Raw genomic sequence first — 21,578 nt, 5'->3', positions numbered from 1 at the left:
ATTTGCACTTACACCAGCCATGTATGAAAATGCCTATTTCCCCACCGTCCTGCCAGCAAGTGCTCAACCTGGCATTTTTTTGCCAATCTGACAACTCTGCAAAGGGGAGTCTGCTTCTTCCTCTGCCCCTCCCCCCGCTCATGCTTGTTCTCTTAAAATCTTTATTTTTTAAAAAGATTTTATTTACTTATTTGACAGAGCACAAGCACAGGGAGCAGTAGGAAGAGAGAAATGGAGAAGTAGGCTTCCTGCTGGGCAGGGAGCCCAATGTGGGACTCGTTCCCAGGACCCTGGGATCATGACCCAAGCCAAGGCAGACACTTAGCCAACTGAGCCACCCAGGAGTCCCTCAAATAAAATCTTAAAAAAACAAAACAAAACAAAAAAAAAACAAGGCAACCTGAAGAAAAGAGCTATAATATCTATCACAGAATAAGGGTAAAAGGCTAATGTCCCAATATGTAAAGAACTAGAAACTGAGAAGTAAAACAAACTCAAAAGAAAGATATGTGAAGAACATGAAGAGTTCATAGAAAGGAAACAAAAATGGCTCTTAAACATATGGGAAGTTGGGACTCAACTTTACACATAATAAAAGTAAACTTGGGGCACCTGGGTGGCTCAGTGGTTGAAGGTCCGCCTTTGGCTCAGGTCATGATCCCGGGGTCCTGGGATCAAGAACCACATCAGGCTCCCCACAGGGAGCCTGATTCTCCCTCTATATCTCTGCCTCTCTCTGTAGGTCTCGCATGAATAAAATCTCTTAAAAAAATACAGGTATTAAGCAAGGTTGTGATGACATGGTGAATACATATTCCCATTGAATTTAGTGGACAAAATCAGAGCAACAAAGACCTGTGGATAGGATCAGATGTACAGTTTGGAAAGGAATGAAAGAACAACGTGAATTGTAGAGGTGCCAGAGAACCAGGTGTTTTATTTTCTCCAAAAAAGGTATTTCCCCCTCGATTTATCTTTCTCTCATTTGATCCACAATGTTGAGTACCTCCTGGGGGCAAACCCAGGTGAACCCCTACTGAGCTGTGGGTGAATATCATTTGGAGGAAATCTGAACAAACATAACTAAAGAGAAGTTATTTCTTTCAGTGGTGTGTTTTAGTGGAAAGGACACAGAAGAATATGAAACTTGTGTTTTGCACTTTATTCATTGAATAACCTAGGACAAACGCCTTAATCCTTGTCCAAACCCTAGTTTCTTCATCTGTAATATCAAGGAACAGTTGTTCTTCCATCTACACCCATGATTGGGTTAAGAATTCAATGAGCTAGTTGATGCAAAAAGGCTTTTTTAAGACAGAGAAGTAGGATTCAGACTCTTGGGGTTGGGGGAGGAGCCATAGGCTCTAATCCAGCATCTTCGTTTTACTATATGGAAACTGCCAACATGGGAGGGTCTGAAAGCCTTAGCAAAAGGCAGAGTTGGAATTGGAACACTAACTTCCTGATGCTAAACTTAGTGCTTTTTCCAAGCTGCATCGGCAAACTTGGCATGACATTATAAGTCATCAGCAAGTTGACAGGACAGTGAGGCTAGAGCATCACTCCGTCACATGGTCCGGTGTGTGTCACCAACTGTGTACTTTGGATCAAGGCCCTTCTTCCCTCCAGGTTTATCAAACCAAAGTAGTTGGGCTGAACTGATTCTATGTGGCCTTCCAGCAATTATATTCCAGAGTGTTCAGTCAATGCAAATATTCTCATTCTCCCCACATACCCCTTTTACTTATTGCATAAATCACAAGCCACAGAATGGGCACATTGGTTATAGGCATTCCCAACCCCACCCTCATCTTCCAGGGCTTCTTCTCCTTGCCTTTGGATCAAGTCTAAATTCCTTTTCTGGACACATTCAAGATCCTACCAAACTGCCTTTCTGATTTCATCACTAACTCACTGGAACTTCTTAGCCCACTGTGCTTCTCACCATCCCCAAATACTCCCGCCACCTTCCCACTTCCATGCATTAATGCTATTCCTGAATTGCCATCCTTAATGAAGAACTAAGAATGGAGTCAAAGGACCTGGACCTAGTATTTACCGCTGTACTCCTCTGAACTGGAGTTCTCATTTATAAATCTCCCTATCCTCTAAGACTCAGATCTTATTTCAAATAGGATACAACCAGGGGCGCCTGGCTGGCTCTTGATCTACGGGGTTGTGAGTTCAAGCCCCATGTTGGGTGTAGAGATTAAAGATAATTTTTTTTTTTTAAATAAGTGGGACACATCCATACCTTGGAATTAGTGTAGACAATAAAAAGACTGGGGATAGATCCCATGTAGGAGTATGGAAAGGGCACCCAGAATCCATCAGTTAGTGAAAGAAAATAGTCACAGAACAAAATGTGCTGTGTTGATCCTGCTTGGGTAGAGGATAGGAATTCTATGCTCTGATGTGCTAGGGGCCTTACGCATGGACTCAGAGACAAGGCAGAGAAGAGCAAGCGTCTTGTCTTGTCTTGCCTTGCCTTTTCATACCATGGGGTTCAGCCTGATTTCTAGCTTATCTTGTGTGTTACTTTACTTAAAATGTAACTTAAAATGGGTAATGGTATCTAACTCATGAGTTAGTTGAAAATTAAGCAGTAAAAAAAAAAAAGTCTGTATAAGACACTTCTGCAGAATAGAACACAATTCACTGATAGTCCTTTTATCATTCTAAATAGCACCATTTATTGAACTTTTTTTATTGAACTCTATTCTAAAATTAAATGAGAACAGCCCAATTTAGAACTTTCATCTTTCATATTTTTGATAGTTTGAAACAGCAGACTAGCCGCAGTCCAAGGATGCCATGCAGGCCACAGAGAGCTTGGCGGACTCCTCTGTAGGACCACCCTAAGACCACACCACCATCTAATGGGGCTCCTTCTTCTAATCTTGACCCTGGCTGTTCTCTCTATAGCAGTTACAGGGAACAGGCAAAAATGTAAACCAGATACGTCCCTCATGACTTTCTAACAGCTGCCAACTCAGCCAAAGCCAAATTCCTTACAAGGCCCAATAAGGCCTTATGTAACCTGCCTCTGCCAATAGCCCTCAGCACACTTCTTTGCCCTCCTTGGGAGCCACACGTGGGACACTAACACCTGGCTCCCCCAGGGCCTCTGTACATGCTCATTCCATGACCTGAACCTCATCCTCACTTACCTGAGTGGCTCACTGCTTCAGGGCATTATTGAAAAGTCACCTTCTCAGGGGAAACTTTGCTGGTCACCCACTTTCTTTTTTTTTTTTTTTTTTTAAGATTTTATTTATTTATTCATGAGAGACACGGGGGTTGGGGGGGAGACACAGGCAGAGGGAGAAGCAGGCTCCATGCAGGAGCCCGATGTGGGACTTGATCCCGGGACTCCAGGATCACACCCTGGGTGGAAGGCAGGCACTAAACCGCTGAGCCACCCAGGGATTCCCCCCGCCACTTTCATATTATACACACACACACACACACACACACACACACACATGCACACAGAGAGACACTCTATTCCCCTTTCTTGGTTTATTTACCTCCATAGTCCTCTTCACTATAGATCTTATTTATTCCTCCATGGGAACAGAGAAACTTCATTTTGTTCACTGCTGTATCTCCAGGCCCTACAACAGTATGTGGCACCTAGAAGGTGCTAGATAAATATTTATAGAATTCTGGCCCCCACGAGATGGGATATGAGTTAAACTAGTTCACTTAGATACCTGCCCAAAGAAAAGGTAGGGAGGGGTGATGGTAGAAAAAGAAACAAAGACTAGACTTTGTTGTGGGTTGTAGTCTTCAAGGATTCCTGTAGGATTCTTGAGGTATCCAGATTCTAACACTTACAGCTCCCACAGGACGCCCTTTCATGTTCACCACCATGCTTTGCTCTGGTTAGTTACTTCCCTCTGACAACTGTAAACACCCTCACCCAAGATATAAGCGAGCCATCATCTTTCAAACATATGTTGATTATCTTTACAGCAGCTAGCCCCTCAAGGTCCTGGAAGCCTTGCTTCCAAATTCCTTAAAGATTTACACTATTCCTAACTCCCACTCATAAAAAGTATATACAGTTGCAGTCACTCCTCACAATCCTAGTGCAGCTCTTTCTGCTCACAGGTCCTATCCCCATGTTATATAAGAGAAGCACCTTTCTGCACTGAAAAGGTCTCAAGATTTCTTTCTTGACCATTTGTTCTCAGCCCCACAGCAGGTGGGTCAACCACTTTTGGAAGATACTTTTTAATATTGGAGGAGTGTGTATGTAATGAAAGCAGGAAGAGAACCAGCCAGAAGAGACAATCACTTAAACAAGAGTTTAGGCATGAGTCATGCCTTCACTAATTGTCATAAAGAGCTTCCAACAGTCATACAAGGTCTTACAAGGTTTAGCATTATAGCTCTCCCAGAGGGAGACGAGGGAGCATTCTTGCAACAAGTGAACACAGAATGGATACAAGTGGTAAGATAGATAGTAGGATAAAGCAAGTGAAGTTCAACATTACTCTGGGTATGGTCATTTTTCCAGGGTGGGAAACAGGATGCATTCCCTGAGTAGATGGAATCAGATTAGACATAGATTTTACCTCTCCTCTGAGGATGCCACTGGGGTTCCAGCCCTCGTGCCAGGGTTGCTGGGAGCTTCACAGCTCTGCTCACCCAGCTCGTGGCTCAGGACTCTGCTTATATCTGTCCAGACCACAAATAGGAAGCCCCTGAGAAGGGGACAGTGGGAGGACCAATAAGTCAATGAGTGACTGTCTCGCTGGTGTAGTAGAGTTGGTCACTGCGGGGCAGGACCCCCACCTTTGTGTGAGTCATGAGCACACCGTGAGCAGGAGAAAGGACCCTTAGACACCTCTGACACCCAAATAGGAGAAGCTGCACTTTCTTTAACATACCTGTACACAGTGCTTGTGTTTGGCCAGGTCAGTGCGGGATGCTCTTTGTATTGCTTGAGGCCTGATCTTCTAGAGCTGGTTGAAATCACTCCTGAAGAATTAAATTCCAAATCTTAACTATTCTAGAAGATCAGACCTCCTCTGTAACCTCTAATTTCCCCTCCCCTGTTAGATCTCAAATGTAGTCCTCTCCCAGTCTCCAGTTGGAAGGTGTTCATTGGGGTGGGGGTGCAGGGGGAAACTCTTCTATTTCTTCTGGAGGTGTTAAATTTCGGGAAGCCTAAGTTAGTGTTCATTTATTTACCTCCACCCATGCTTTTCCTAAAAAGAATTAGTATATAAAATATACTAAAGTAACAAAAACTAGGGATGAGTAAGAAAGCATCAGCAAAGGAACAGGAAGGACAAGACAAATGATGGAATCCAGAATGCATACCAGGAAGTCTTAGGCCTTTAATAAAAAGGTTACAAATCCAATTCTAAATCTTCTAACTGGGGATCCCTGGGTGGCTCAGCAGTTTAGCACCTGCCTTTGGCCCAGGGCATGGTCCTAGAGTCCCGGGATCGAGTCCCACATCGGGCTCCCTGCATGGAGCCTGCTTCTCCCTCTGCCTGTAACTCTGCCTGTGTGTATGTGTGTGCGTGGGTGTGTCTCACAAATAAACAAAATCTTAAAAAAAAATATCTTCTAACTGGAAGGAAAAAAAGAAACCCCACAGAGTAACATGAATCCCAGGGTCTGATTCAAAAAATAAAATGCCTTGGGAAACATACCCAACAGGAGAAAATTTTCTACAAGTATGTAATGAATGAATGAGGTCTCAACAAGCTTTTGTTTTGTTAAGATTTTACCTATTGGAGGTAGGGGGACCTGAGGGGTCGTTGGAGGGGGGGCTTGGTGGGGGAGCTGAGGGGGAGAGGGAGAGTCGAGCAGACTCCTCACTGAGCATGGAGCCTGACATGGGGCTCCATCTCAAGACTCTGAGCCCATGACCTGAGCTCAAACCTAGAGTCACTAACTCAACCAGCTGAGCCCCCGAGGCACCCCTCAGCAAGGTCTTTAGAATGGACAAAATGACAGTTTCACAGAAATACCCAGAAGATACCTCAAGGAAAACCATGGCCATCTCTCCAGAGTCCCCTGTTAACCGCAATTCTAGCAAGTCTGGGCTCCAGAGCACCTGCTAGTCTGGCCTACCAGCCTTAAGCCCAGAGAGGGGTTCGGTTGGGGTGGGGGTGCAGGGAGGACTATTTTGATTGTCATCACTGTGGTTTTAAAGTTAAAGCCTTTAGGAGGGGCCTGGGGCTTCAATTCCCCACCCTCTATTGACTTTTCCTCCAGGGCTTCATATATTTATTTTGCCTAACTGGCCCCAAAGGCATTGCCTTAGAGACTCGGTCATTCATCTACTCATCCAGTAGATATTTTCGAGCACTTTTAGTTTGGCACTCTTCTCTACAAGTAAGCAAATAACCTGCCTCAGGAAGCTTAAATCCTCGTGGAAATCAATAGGCAACAGATAACAAGTGATCCATCAGAAGGGTCAGGGATACGGCAAATAAAAAGGGGAGGAAGGGCCAGAGAGAGGAAAAATGTATGGAATTACCAGGAAAGTGCCTAAGGAAGATCACATTTGAATAAGCACCAGAAAAAGAGAAAGCTGTGGCTCTCTAGGGGAAAGGCAAGTACAAAGGCCCTGAGGTAGGGAGGGGCTTGCCTCAGAGGACCAGCACACAACCAACCGTGAGCAGAGGAAAAGGCACGGGTGAGCTCTAAAGAGAGAAGAAACAGTAAAAGGGTAGGGCACAAAACACAGGATCTGCTAGATCATTGCAGGTATTTCAGAGGAAGCCACTGGAGGGATTTGAGGGGTAACAGGACATCACGTAAGGATGTTGCCTGCTCAGACCCACCGGAGATCAGCTAACAGAGCATTACAATCACCCCCTGATTTAGAAAAACAGTAGTTGTAGCTTCTTCAAGAAGTTTCCTATAAATATGTTGGCTTCCAGACTTTGTGGTAGTATCACTGGCCTATTAGTAATAGGTGCCCTCAGGGCGAGCCAGTGGGATCTAGTGGTCAGCAGAGCTGAGAGCGTGAACCGAAGAACCAGGCCAAAAAATGATCCCGGTGGAGACAGGGACTCCTCCCCTTCAGAGGTGAAGGGGGAAAGCCCTCGCCCCTACAACCACAAAGTGTTGGCTGGAAAATGTTCAAGTGGCAGGCCAAGGGAACTTTCATCTCTTAAAAAAATAAAATAAAATAAAATAAAATAAAAGGAGGGGTGCATCTTTGGAATACTTGGAGCAAAATTACTTCCTGGTGAGCCCTCCAAGACAAAGGAGCCACAAAACAAACTGGAAGGTAACTTAAAGCAAAGACCGGCTTCCTAGGATCAAAAGAACCAGTTTAAAAAAAAAAAAAAAAAATTGGAGTAAAAGCCAGAGAGCCTGAGTTGGTCATGGGCCTGAGAGAACAATAGCCCCTTTGTCTTACCTGAAAGGGAACAGTTCCCTGTGTAACTGCCACCTGAGCCACCTGAACACGAGTAACCCCCCCTCCCCCGCCGCAGGGGGCACGAGGAGCTGTGAGGGTACCCAGGTGAGGTGGAAGAGGGCTCCCAGGACCCCACCTCCCCCTCTCCCTGGGTGCCTAACCTAGGGCCACTCACATCTCTGGGAGTCAGTTTCTCTCCTCTAAAAATTTCACATTTTAGGAGGATTAAGTGAAATCATAACCGTGAGGGACATAGCACGTTTCACAACAGGGAGTTCATTTATGTTGGTTGCCTTGGCCCCCCCCTCAGCTCCTCCCAAGCAGGAAACCACGGCCAGTCCCCAGGCACACACCCCTCCCTCCATTGCTCCTGCACGTATGACTGCTTCTCCGCCTGACTTGCCTTGGGTGCTGGCTAAGGGGGTCTGAAGCAGCCCTGTCCCAGGTAAGGCCCAAGAAACCTGCCCCACAGCCCTCCACGCACTGCCCTTCCCCCGAAGCACAGGAGGCAAGAAGGCCCCTGAGGCCCGGCCCAGCTCACTGCTCCCGAATTTCGGCTCCTGGAAACCCCACACAACGGTCTCTCTGAATGTCTCACTCTACCAAATAAGAAAGAATACTACTAAATAATAAAGAAATAAAATAAAATAAAAATAATAAAGAACTCTACTAAATAATAAAGAAAATACAAGGTTGCCTGAGAGGACTGTGTGCTTCAAGATCAAGGAAAAAAAAAAAAGTTTTCCCAGGTGTTTGATATGGAAGCCAAGTCCGTTCGGGTTGAAAGGACGTGACCTGCCCAAGGTCTCCATCTGGTCTAGGGGAGCTAGGAATGAGGCCACGGTCCCTGGACTCTGGGGGTCGGGACATGCCGCAGCATGGTGGAAGCTGGAGAGTCTGGGGAGCCAACTGGCACAAAAGACAGACATACAGACACAGAGGGGAACAGAGCTGTGCAAAAGGAAGCCCAAGCAGGAAGCTCTAACAAGTCATGCTCCACCTACAGAGCACCCGGGCCCAGACCTCCTCACGCCAGCACACGCCCTGGGTGGGTCCTCACAGTGAGCCCACGTGCTTGAAAGAATTGGACCCTAGTCCTTCCACACAAGATAGTCAAGAGGCTACTGTTGCCCCTGCCCTTTCCAGAATTGCTTCTGTCTAAAGGGCCAGCCCCAGGCAACCCGGAGCTGAGCCCCTCTTCTCTGGATGGCACAGGCTAAACCCCCTCCTGCAACCCTTCCCCTGGTTCTCAGCCTCAGCACTGGTTTTTCGGCTCCTCATTGCCCACCTGTCTCCTGCCCACACCTGACTACCTCATATCCAATCACAGCAGGACATACGAGGGAGCTTTGGGGCCTGAGAACTTCGGGGTTGCCGCTGCTGGATTTGGGGGCTTCCAAAAATCTCCCATGCACACTTGCACAAGATGCAAGCCTCCCTTTTGTGGGCATCTCCCCACATTAGGTTAGTTTTTGTCAGCTTTGATCCAAGACCATATACTTGTACCTCAAAACATGTCTCAGCTCCACAGGTGCTGACTAGGCCCCCCAGTGACCCGATGGTCCTGCCACTTCAACTGGAGAACTCCGAATTGCAGGGTCACAAGGGAACTTACGAGTCATTGACTACAACATTGAATCCTTCTGCATAATTCAGGGAAGCGCATCCTCCTTGACAAGACTAGAAGCATCACCCAGAGGGACCAGCCATCAAGATGGACAGACATGAGTCCTCCTGAACCACTAGCTTATCCTTTGGGACACAGAAAGCCAGTCCCCACCCCCACCCCTTCCTTGGGGTTGCCTTCCCAAGGTCTAAGGCACTTACCTGCCTCTTTCTTTTTCTTATCCCAGCTAAACATCTCCAGTCCCTCCATGCTGCTCAGATGCTTCAGCTTTGAATCCCCTTACCTGCCTACCTGCCCTCCTTTAAATCTGCACTGGGCTCACAGTGCTTTTCACACCGTAATGTGCATAAACATCACCTGGGCTCTCATCCTTCCCGCTCAGGTCTGGGCAGGGCCCAGGAGTCCAAGTTTCTAACAAGCTCCAGATGATGCTGGCCACCACGTTGACTAGTAAGACTTCCACTTGGGAAGGACTCTCCACTCGGAATCACCTCCAGCTTATTAGAAACATGACTCCTGGGCCCCATCCAGATAGCCCGAATCAGAATCTTCATTTTAACAGGATCCACGGGTTTAGAATATGCCTCTTTATTTATTTATTTATTTTTAAGATTTTATTTATTTCAGAGAGAGAGTGTGCATGAGCAGAGTGGAGGGGCTGAGGGAGCTGCAGACTCCCCGCTGCGCAGGGAGTTTGGAGAGCTCAATCCCAGCACCCCAGGGTCGTGAGCCAAAGGCAGATGCTTAACTGACTGAACCACCGAGGCGCCCCAGTATCCCCCCACTAAAGTTAGAAAAACAAGCTGGCAACCATGGCTGCGTATTAGAAACACCTGGGAAATTAGAAAACCCATGACCCAGCAGCACTCCAGACCAAAATTATATCAGAGGATGGGATCCAGGCATCAACAGTGTTTGGTTTTATTTTTGTTTTTCCTAAAGATATATTTATTTATGAGAGAGAGAGAGAGAGAGAGAAGAGCAGGAGTAGGGAGAGGGGCAGAGGAAAGAATCTGAAGCAGACTCCCCGCTGAGCACAGAGCCCTGGGCAGGGCTCAGTCTCCTGAACCTGAGATCTTGACCTGAGCTGAAACCAAGAGTTGGAGGCTTAAAGGACTGAGCCACCCAGGTGCCCCCAGGCATCAGTAGTTTTAAAGCTCCTCAGGTGATGGCATTATGCAGCCAGGGTCAAGAGCTCTGCCACAGAGCATTTAAAGTGTAGGCTTAGGAGACGCCTGGGTGGCTCAGTGGTTGAGCATGTGATCCTGGAGACCCAGGATCGAGTCCCACACCGGGCTCCCTGCATGGAGCCCGCTTCTCCCTCTGCCTGTGTCTCTCATGAATAAGCAAATATAATCTTTAAATAAATAAATAAACTGTAGGCTTACCCTTGAGATCGCTGCCAGAGAAAGGCAGGGATGTGTCATCATCTTCAGCTCCTCGGGTCATGGCTGGGTCTCCCCTTTGCTCTGGGCAACCACCCACAATGCTGGCTCCTTTGGAGGCACTACAGAGCAGTGGTTAGCAGCTCTATTTTGGAGTCAGGTGAACCCGGATTCAAATCGTGATTCTCATGCTTATTATCTAGAGGGCCTCAGAAAATTTACCTAATTTCTCTTCCTTATTCCCTCTTGTGTAGAATGGAGCCGAGATAGTATCTACCTCCTAAAGTCATGGTGAGGGTTGAGTTAAATGAGAGAAAGCAGATCTAGTTCTCAGCACGGCACCAGCCCCACGGAAGCGCTCAGCACCGGTTAGTTGCTGTTACTAACATTGATGCTAAAAGTTCTGGATATTTGGAAGGAGCCGCTGCTAAGCCACATTGACTCATTGTATCAGCCACATTGACCCTTTGTGAGTGACTCCTGTTTAACCCATTCTGGCTTAACCCAGGCAGAAGAGAAGCCTGTTAGGAGGCTGTGCCCAAAACTAAGCACAGGAATGGGGCCAGTTCCAGGGACGTCAGCTGGAAACTCTCAAGTGACACAGTCCTTAGAGCTTCTTGCACCGTTAGATTCGGGGTTAGGATTTCCAGGCCACAATCTGAGCTGGGGTTGTTTGCCCCTTCGTGGGAGGAGGGGCCTTGTAACTACCACTCCCAACATGACCACTGGGAAGAGGCTAGTTCTCCAGAGAAACCGGAGGTTGTCACCTAAAAGAAAGAGGAGGTTGGTCAGATGTCTACCCCAGCCCACTTGTATTTTGAACCCAATGGCCAGACTACACATGCATTATTACATTTTTAAATGGGAGCTTTTTATTTCTTTGAGTGTCTTTTTTTCTATTTATTTATTCATGAGGGACAGAGAGAGAGAGGCAGAGACATAGGCAGAGGGAGAAGCAGGCTCTGTGAAGGGAACCTGATGTGGGACTCGATCCCAGGACCCCAGGATTACAACCTGAGCCAAAGATGTTCAACCACTGAGCCACCCAGACGTCCCTCTTTGAGTGGGTTTGTTTTTTTTTTTTTTTTAATAACAACTTTATTGAGATGGGAGTTCCTGGTCAGGTTCTAGAAGGCACGACTGAGGGCCTGGGAGGTGCTGATGGACCAGCGGGGGCCTGAGGCAAGGACAAAGGGGCTGCCCCATCTGAGACTTCTTGCTGACTGTGGGGATCGGTGCCTAGCACAATGTGGGGCATATTCAAAAAACATCAGTAGGGGTGGTGTTGGTTTACGGGAAAGCCCAAGCCAGGAAGTTCCAAAGAGCCCCACAGCACCAGAGGAAGAGCATGAGGTGTGGACGAAGCATGACAATCACAGGCACAGTCCACTCTCCTGAAGCATTACGCTAGTCGGGGTCCTTTCAGGAAAGCAGAAACCTCACTGGGTGTTTCAAACAGGGAACTGAATCCAGGGAATTGGTCACCCAGGGTGTGGGAATGAGGAGCCAAGTGACGTTCACTTGAGACGTTCAGAGTTTCTCATGGCAGGAGGCAGGAGGCCCTTACTAACTAACTGTGCAGCTGGAAGGACAAAGCATTGGCAGCTAGATGGACCCCGAACACCTAAATTAGCTTTATTTTCTAGAAATGACAAGATGTAGGTAAATTCTTCTGCAAGTATCTTCCTGGTCCTCCCTTATCTCTACAGGTCTCTGCTTCTCAGCAAGCAAGGCCTTTTCTGGCCATCCTGTTTGGGTCTGCACCTCCCCTCCTGGCGCTCCCCACTCTTGCCTTTGCTGTGTCTTCCTCCAAAGCCGTCATCGGACACAGTTGGTATCTGACCTTCTTACCGTCATCTGACATACTTGGTATTTTCTTCCTTGCCTACCTTCTCTCCCCATCCCCACCTCAAGCTGGATTTAAAATCCCATAAAGGCAGAAACCTTGGCCTGCTTTCCTCCTGCCAAGGGCCAGCCAGTGCAGAGTTGGTATTAAATCACTGTTATGGTTACAGCCTGTCATACTACCATACTCACTCCCCTGCCCACCCTACTTCTAACTTCTCTGGCACTCTGTTTTCTGTTCCAGAAAATAAGAGAATTGAGGTCCGTGACCTGCAAGGGCCTTTCCACTGAGGCGCTCCTTGGCGGTGGATTCTTCCTACACAAACGGATTCCCCGGGAGTTTCTATTCCGTCCACGCGGGGGCGTCAGAGGCCAGCGCATCCCTGAGAGCTGCACTCCCTGGAGGCCCTTCCTCGGGTCTCAGAGAGGAGTCAGGTCTTGGCTTTATTTGGGTCCCAACCTAGTTCCAGGGAGAATGAAGTCATGAGTCGGAAAATTAAACGAAGCATGGCAATTAGGGATAAAAAGTGAGAAGAGACCATCCGAGGCAATCAGAGATGCTGGAGATAAGCTAACTACAGTAACTGAGCCCTGACTTTAGCTCCAACTTTCTAGACATCTGGGCAGAGCAACAATCAGGATGAGATGAGTGGGGCACGCTCTTCAAATGCTAAATGTAAGGAGGGAAGCAGCCAAAATCGGGTCATCGAGACAATATGTTAATGAAATATTGCTAAAAATCTATATTAAAGACAACAAAAATCCACAATGAACAAAATGTCAAACATTTAAAATTACGTGCAACCTGTACTTAGAAGCAGTTTTCTTTCTGTGTGGCCTCGGTTCCAAAATGGCTCTGCACAATATAGTTGAATCTGGTCCTTAAGGTTTGAAATTTTTTTGCATTGATTTTGATCTTAAAAATACTGTGTTAAAAAATATATATTGTGTTAACACTTCTTAATCACAGCGTTCTTGGTGTCCCTTTTAATTTTCCAACATGAATGTCACTTTGCCTCCCCCTAATCCCAATCTGACAAGTCGCTTTCACTGGGGAGCCTGAGAATCACCCAAGAGTTCCCCTGGCCGACAACTCTTTGCTTCTGGTGTGAACCTGGCAGACATGCAACACACAGCCTTGCCTCTTGGCTGGCACACTGTGGCCCTTCCCCTGCAGTCTGGCACCAGCCTCCCCATCCTTCTCAATACAGTGCTCCCAGGAGCAGTATCCACTCATCAGAACCAGCAGGTATGACAAAACCTTATAAATGAAGACCTGCGAAATTCTAATAGGGACAACTGACGTAAGATTGTAGAGATAAGACAGAAGGAAAGTTCCAGGTCCAAATCTCATTCTAGGCTGACAGATAAAGGTACAGAGTTTGATCAGAGCTGTCAGTTGAAAGAGCAAGGGCTGTCAGAACTTTCTGCAAAGGAAATGTTCTACATTTGAATGGGACGATATCATAACCGCTAATCGCATGTGGCTCTTAAGCCACGTGATATGTGGCTAATGCAACCAAGGAATTTATTTAATTGTGATTATATTTAAATTTAAATGGGTGAAGGGCTACTGTATTACAGTCACTTCTATATCAGCAAGTCTCAAATTTAACTTGCACTAGAATCAACAGCAGGAGTTGTCAAAGTCCTGAGGCTGAGCCCATCTGAGTTGGGGATTCAGGAAGTCTGGCATGGGACTGATAGCTGACATTTCTAACAAGTCCCCAGGTAACGGTGAGGCTTCTGGTCTGGGGACACTTTGAGAACCACTAAGCTAAATAGTATTCTGACTCCGAACAATTGTTAGATATTGAAATCAACTTATGTGTAGGTGTTGGCTTTCTTGAAGCAAAATGGCAGCCTAGACTTTGAAGACATATAGATATGGATTCAAATCCCTGCTCCTCCCTTAATTAGCTATATGATCTTTGTTTCACGTTCAACTTCTATAAACAGCTGGCCCTTGAACAATGCAGGGTATTAGGAGCACCAACAACTATCCCCCACACCCCTAGAGAGTCGGAAGTCTGGGTATAACTTTTGACCTCCCCAAAACTTAACTACTAATAGCCTACTGTTGACCAGAAGCCTTCCTGATAACATAGTCAATTAACACGTATTTTGTAAATTATATGCATTGTATATTTTTACAACAAAGCGGGATCCCTGGTGGCTCAGCGGTTTGGTGCCTGCCTTTGGCCAGGGGCATGGTCCTGGAATCCCGAGATTGAGTCCTGCATTCCGGCTCCCTGCATGGAACCTGCTTCTCCCTCTGCCTGTGTCTCTGCCTCTCTCTCTCTCTCTCTGTCTCTCTCATGAATAAATAAATAAAACCTTTAAAAAAAAAGCAAAGTAAGCTAGAAAAAAATTTTATTAAGAAAACCATAAGAGAAAATACATTTACAGTACTGTATTTATAAAAAAAAAAAAAATCCACATGTAAGTGGGCCTTAGCAGTTCAAATCTGTGTTGGTCAAGAGTCAACTGTAATATTAGTCAACATTCAACTTTTCCCTCTCTGCTCCATCCACAAAATGGAAATAATAGTACACACCAAATAGGGTAATTACAAAGATTAAATGAGATAAGGTATATATGCCATTCAGTATAAGTTGTTAAGATCATGTCCTGCTCAGAAAATGTATTAAATGAGATTATATATGTGAACATGTCATTTGTAGCACAAGAAATACGCATTTCCACAAAACAGTTGTGTCAAAATTACCCAGTGCCAGTGCATCAGTTTTCTATTGCTACATATAACAGATTACCCCAAAATGTAGCAATTTCAAACAACAAATACTTATCATCTCACAGTTTCTTTGGGTCAGACGTGCGAGCATGGCTTAGCTGGGCACCTCTAGTTCAACATCTCTCAGAAGGGTGCAGTAAAGCTGCCAGGGCTGCAGTCTCATCTGAAGGGTCAACTGGAAGGCTAAGAAATCCATTTCTTTTGTTTTGTTGTTTGTAAGACATATGTACATTTTGGGGTGCCTGGGTGGCTCAGTCCATTGAGCATCTGACTCTTGATTTTGGCTCAGGTCGTGATCTCAGGGCCGTGGGATCAAGCCCTGTGTCAGGCTCCGTGCTCAGCAGGGAGTCTGCCTCTCTCTCTCTCTCCCCCTCTCCTTTTGCCCCTCCCCCCACTCACACATGTGCTCTCTCTCTCTAAAATGGTCTTTAAATTTTTTTTAAATAAAAATGGTTAACTAGTAAAATGTACATATATCTTTTTTTTAAAGATTTATTTGGAGGGGGGGGCAGAGGGAGAGGGAAGGGAGAGAGAGTCTTAAGCAGACTCCCTGCTGAGTACAGAGCCTGTCTCAAGGGGCTCAATCCCTGGACCCTGAGATCACGACCTGAGCCGAAACCAAGAGTCAGATGTTTAACCGACTGAGCTACCCAGGCACCCCTAGTTTAACCATTTTTTAAAAGATTTGTTTATTTTAGAGAGAGAGAGAGCACACAGAGGGGAAGGGCAGAGGGAGAGGGAGAGAGAGTCTTAAGCAGACTCCCCACTGAGCACAGAGCCCAATACGGGGCTAGGTCTCACAACCCTGAGATTACAACCTGGGCTGAACCCAAGAGTTGGACACTTAACCAACTGCACTGCCCAGGGATCCCTAATCCTTTTTAAACGTATGGTTCTGTGTCATTAAGTACATTAAGGTACATTGTGTCATTAAGTACATTAAGTGCATTAAGTTCATTCACGTTGTTTGCAACCATCACCACCATCCATCTTCAGAACTTTTTCCTTTTCTCCAGCTGAAACTCTGTACCCATTTAATACTAGCTCCCCATTCCCCACCTCACCCCCAAGCTTCTGGCAACTATCATGCTACTCTGTTTCTATGAATTTGACTCTTCTATGTTCTTCATAGAAGTAGTATCATACATTTGTCCTTCGGTGACTTGCTTATTTCACTAAACAAAATGCCCTCGAGAGTCATCCATGCTATAACATGTGTCAGGATTTCTTTGCTATAGTATTCCATAGTATTCCATTGTACGTATATACCACATTTGCTTATTCATTGCTTCTACCTTCTGGGTCTGATCCCACCCATTGCAGCCCTCTCAACACTGGCCCCTCAGTGGACACACCTCATCCTAGGCTCAGTCCTGGGGAAGACAGCCTGCTCGAGATAAGCCTGACTAGCCTGAGGATCTGCCCAGAGCTCCCCCACTTTCAAGGACTATCCTGATTCTGGTCCTGGCTACTTATCTCTTCATCCAGGCTCTACTGCTCTTCTGTGTTTCAGGCTGGGATACCTTCTTGGAGGTTAGAGTCACTTCCCATAAATGATCCCAGCAGGTAATAGGATGCTTTGAACCAAAACATGGACCCCTCCCATTTACTTGCTATGTTATACCACCAGGATCTTCCCTTCTATACCCTATATTTGACCATTTAATACCCAATATTATATTAACTACTTCAGCATTTCAAAAGTTATAACCTAGCTGCCTCTTTTAAACAATTATAATTTCCATTCTGCAGATGAGAAAACAGAGATTCAGAAAGGTTAAGGGAACTGCCCAAGATCACACAGCTAGAAGAGGGCAGTGACAGAAGAACTCCATATAGTTACCACTGAGTTTCCAGGATGTCATAGGTGGTTTGTGGGTTTCAGACTGAGAGCCAAGTGGGATAACCAGAGTTTAGAAGGAATCATTCATCTGTTCTGCTCTGTAGTCACCCAACATGACTCACCTCCCAATACACAGAACCACAGTCCACTGCCTAGGACAGCCCAAGCACAGGGCATGAAATGCCTGGGACCCTACAGTCCTGTGGCACCAACTGACCCCACCTCTCTTGCCTCCGGATAAACCAGAGGAAGACATCTGACCCAAGTGAAGCTACTAAGGTGCCTCTCTTAGGTGTTTGGAACTGGGACATTAAAAAGCAAAAGGACTCAGATGGTAGAGCTGTAAGGTCATGTAGAGAGGGGGCTGCAGTTGGTGGCCTGATGAGTCAGTTACATGGGAAGCAAGGATGCCTCTTTAGAGGTAGGATAGTGGCATACTGGTTGCCCAGACTGGGAAGTAGGCTGCCTGGTGTGAATCATGGATCCCACTTATTAGCTGCAGGATTTGAGGGCAAGTTGCCCAACCTTTAGGCGACCCATTTTTCTCATCTGTAAAATGGAGAAGCGAATAGTACTTGTTGCTACAATGAAACAAGGGAACACACACCAGGTTAGCAGCAGCACAGGTGCACAGTGCACACACTGGCAACTGCCCGCTGGCATTATTCCAGAGGTGAGAAGGCACCGCAGCCTGGGAAACCCACAGAAGGAGCAGCTTCTCATGACTTTCCAGTTCCCAGGCGGTTGCCTCACACTAAAATACTTTTAAGTTTAAAAATTATGTGCCACATTTATTTGGAAATTCTATTCTTTTTATTGCAAATTTCTGGTAAAGGAAAGAATGTGGAAGCTGATCCTCTTTTAAACTTTGGTCATAAGAGTACTCTGTAGCTCAGTGGCTTACAACCTCAGCAGCCCCTGACATCCCCCTGGGGCCTCTGGTACCTACTGATGCCTGTCCTGTGTCCCACCTCCCAGAGGTTCTGGTTTCATTGGTCAAGGGGACAGCCTGGGCACTGGTAGCTTTCTGAACTCCCCAGGTGACTCCAACATGTTGTCAGAGTGGAGAACCCCTGCTGGAGCTCATGACAGCAGGTTGGCAGCGTCAGAAGCACCTGAGCAATTTCAGTGGACGGCCAACCGCCACCTGTTCCTGTCACCCCCTGACCCGAGTCCAGCTATCCCGCTCTCCCCAGGAGTCCCATATGCTGGTTCTTCCTCCTCACGAGACCACAGAGAAGGACATTGGAGGGGGCATAACTCTCTGTGCTGTGGCTTGTGCTTCAACAGGGAAAACTGGGTTAAATGTGGTTACTCCACCATAAAAAAAAATTCACTTTCTGATTGGAAAAGAGCATGAACCTTTGTTTTTCATTGTTAAGTGGAAATAGTTTTCCTATATAGAGATGCAAAGATTTATGACAAAATAAGGAAATATATGTTGGATGACACATTCCTTATATGATTTCTCAGGTCCAAATTAAAAAAAAAATGTGTCCAGCCATTGAAGGTAAAATATTATATACTTTAGCAGCATATTTTAAATGGGTAAACAGTAATAGCCAGTTATATATCTCATTTATGATTTATCCTAAAAATAGAAAATGCTTTAATTTTCCTGAGTCCTTGGCAAACAAAAAACAATTTTTTTTAATTTTTAAAGAATTGTTTTCCTTTTCTTGGGCACCCTCACAGTTTAGAACAGTGTGTCTCACCATTGGTTTGTACATACACAGGTGAACAATTTCACTGGTGCCAATTTTCAATGATTAATCAAATATGGCGATTGAAAAGAAAACACCCATCATCTACAAAGCTGCTCAAAATGAAAGTTTCTTGACAATGTTATAAATGCAATATCAATTTGATTCTCTGTCCATACAAAAGTATGAATTTCTATTTCATTAATAATACTGAATGATCAATGTCTTAACAGTGATAAAATTTTTAGAACATTTAAAAATTACATAGGATCCCATTTTTACATCATAATTCTGATGTATTATCATGCCTTCTATTTTGTCTGTAAAACTTTTATAGGATACAGTGCATTGACGTGGTAAAACCAAGGCACAAGAATACAGTTACAATAAGTGTATATAAACCTTAGTTAGCACTTTGTGCCAATTTTGGAAACATTTAGAGAAGAGATCATAAAGCCTGAAAAATTCTCACATCCTATTATGATTAACAAACAATTAATTGTGCAATAAACAGACTATTAACCACCATTCCATTATTAAATATATGGCTATCACTATACAGGCTGTGGATAATTGAAAAAAGTTTTCAATATTAAAACCTGGTATAACTAGGTGGTTGATGTAGACATTGTGCCTTGCATTATCTAGATAATTGTCTTAAGTTTCCATTTTAATTTGCAATGTATATGGCAGTTTTATCAATTTTGAAGCTATTTCCATTACATAAATGGTATGTGCGTGTGTGGGGGGGGGTGGTTTTCCAAAAGTTAAATCCCTTCTCCCTACAAAAGACAGAAGATTTACAAGAAGATAACCATATAAGAAATGCACAGATTAACAGTAATAAAATCCAAATATGGACTAAAAGTTTGAATTCTAATCTACCAGGACATTCTCTTAATTTAGGGTGAGGAGCAACACATTCCTGTGACAATTCATTTGTTTCTTAATTTAAAAAAAAATCACCATGACATTTTTCAAAATAGTAAAGTCTTGGCTAGAGCGTCAAGCATTGAAGGAAAGTTGTTAAGTCTTTTCATTCATAAAATGAAGGGAATAGAAGCCTTTCCCAATCAAGGGGCAGGGAGGATATTCCATTGAATTTAGAGAAATGGAATAGAGTGGTAAAAATTGTACTTAATACTTTTAAAGAAAGTGTTTTCGAGACTCAAGGTAAACATTTAGACCCATGAAAAAACATTGCTTGGCACATGCACGCCATGAGTAGAACAATCCTGAATGCGGTGACAGCCTGGCTACAGAGGTATCCAGCTCTAGCCCCACTGGCAAAACCCCTTCTGAGGTCCTGGTCCTGGCTCCCTTCACAGGGGAGCTTCTGGCTTCTGCATCTGCTGGATTTGCTTCAGTAGCTGGTCCTTGTCCAACTTCATCTTGGCTTCAAGAACTTGCCTGAGGGATCCTATGCTTTCATAGATGGCTGTAAACCCTTTAGGAAGAGGTAAATTTCACCAGAGTTAATATGAAAAAAAAACAAAAAACACAAAAAAAACCAATGCTGCGTCAAATTCTACTGCATAGAATAATAGTTGACTTGGGCGAAGGTTACCACTAGATGCTGAAACTTCACTGGAGTAAAAGTTTGAGAGGGAACAGGATAGTTAACACAGTTTTGGATTATCTCCCTGCAGATTACTATTTGATTACAAAGGGGGAAGGGAACTCTTACAGTGGGGAAATCTGGCAGCTACCACTTTAACCAAGGGGTCAAAGCCAATGGCATAATACCTGGAAACCAACATCACATACCCCTGAGAAAGGATCCCCGATAAGTGAGGGACATGCCGCTTCTGTGGCATTTCTGTCCAAAATGCACAACCTGAATCTAGTAAGAGGACGCAGACAGACACAAACTGACACAACATTCCACAGAACTCTGGCCTATGTTCTTTAATGATGGAACAGCACCAAGGAACTGATCCATATTAAAAGGCACTAAATAGGGACGCCTGGGTGGCTTAGCAGTTGAGCATGTACCTTCTGCTCGGGGCGTGATCCCCCGGGGCTCTGGAATCAAGTCCTACATCAGGCTCTCCACAGGGAGACACACAGAGAGAGGCAGAGACACAGGAAGAGGGAGAAGCAGGCTCCCTGTGGAGAGCCCGATGCAGGACTCGATCCCGGACCTGGGATCACACCCTGAGCTGAAGGCAGACCTCAACCACTGAGCCACCCAGGCATCCCTAATAAAAATCTTTAAAAAAAAAAAAAAAAAAAAAAGATACTAAATAAAGAAACATGATAACTAACTATGCTGTATGGTTTGGGGATAGAACTTAGACCAGGAAAGGTCTGCATTAAGGAAACAGTAGTGAAAGTTGAAAATTGAGTACTAAAAAAATATTCCTCAATATTGCACTGGACTATAGTTATTTAAGAGAATCTCACTGTCCCTAGGGTATATAGATTGAAATAATAAGGGAGTAAAAAAGCATCATGACTTCAACTTTCTGTCAAATGATTTAGGAAAATAAATTATATTTACACACACATGCACTCCTATCACACAATGAGATTAAGCAAATTTCCAAAATGTTAACAATTGGTTAATCTCTATGAAAGATGTATAGAGGGGATCCCTGGGTGGCTCAGCGGTTTGGCACCTGCCTTTGGCCCAGGGCGTGATCCTGGAGTCCCGGCATCGAGTCCCGTGTCAGGTTCCCGGTGTGGAGCCTGCTTCTCCCTCTGCCTGTCTCTCTCTCTCTCTCTCTCTCTCATGAATAAATAAATAAAAATCTTAAAAAAAAAAACAAGAAAGATGTATAGAGTTTCTGGACTGTTATACTTTTTCTAAATTTAAAATATTTTCAAGATAAAAAGCAAAACAAAAGGAAAAAATTCCCGGGACGCCTGGGTGGCTCAGTGGTTGAGTGTCTGCCTTTGGCCCAGGGCGTGATCCTGAGTCATGGGATCGAGTCCCACATCAGGTTCCCTGCATGGAGCCTGCTTCTCCCTCTGCCTCTGTCTCTGCCTCTCTCTCTCTGCCTCTCTCTCTCTCTCTGTGTC

General features: G+C 45.1%; 1 protein-coding gene across 2 annotated transcripts in view; it reads right to left on the bottom strand.

Annotated features, from left to right (window-relative positions):
* Positions 1-17,641: 17,641 nt before the first annotated feature.
* Positions 17,642-21,578, bottom strand: part of FAM81A (family with sequence similarity 81 member A) — a 72,708-nt gene continuing 68,771 nt past the window's right edge. For both annotated transcript variants that reach the window (XM_038580566.1, XM_038580565.1), the window contains exon 9: positions 17,642-20,001. In XM_038580566.1, the coding sequence (XP_038436494.1) occupies positions 19,877-20,001 (125 nt within the window). In that variant the 3' untranslated portion in view covers positions 17,642-19,876. The remainder of the gene's footprint in view (positions 20,002-21,578) is intronic.

This window comes from Canis lupus, chromosome 30, assembly GCF_011100685.1.
Source record: "Canis lupus familiaris isolate Mischka breed German Shepherd chromosome 30, alternate assembly UU_Cfam_GSD_1.0, whole genome shotgun sequence".
Classification (NCBI taxonomy): domain Eukaryota; kingdom Metazoa; phylum Chordata; class Mammalia; order Carnivora; family Canidae; genus Canis; species Canis lupus.
This window is presented reverse-complemented; position numbering and strand designations above follow the sequence as displayed.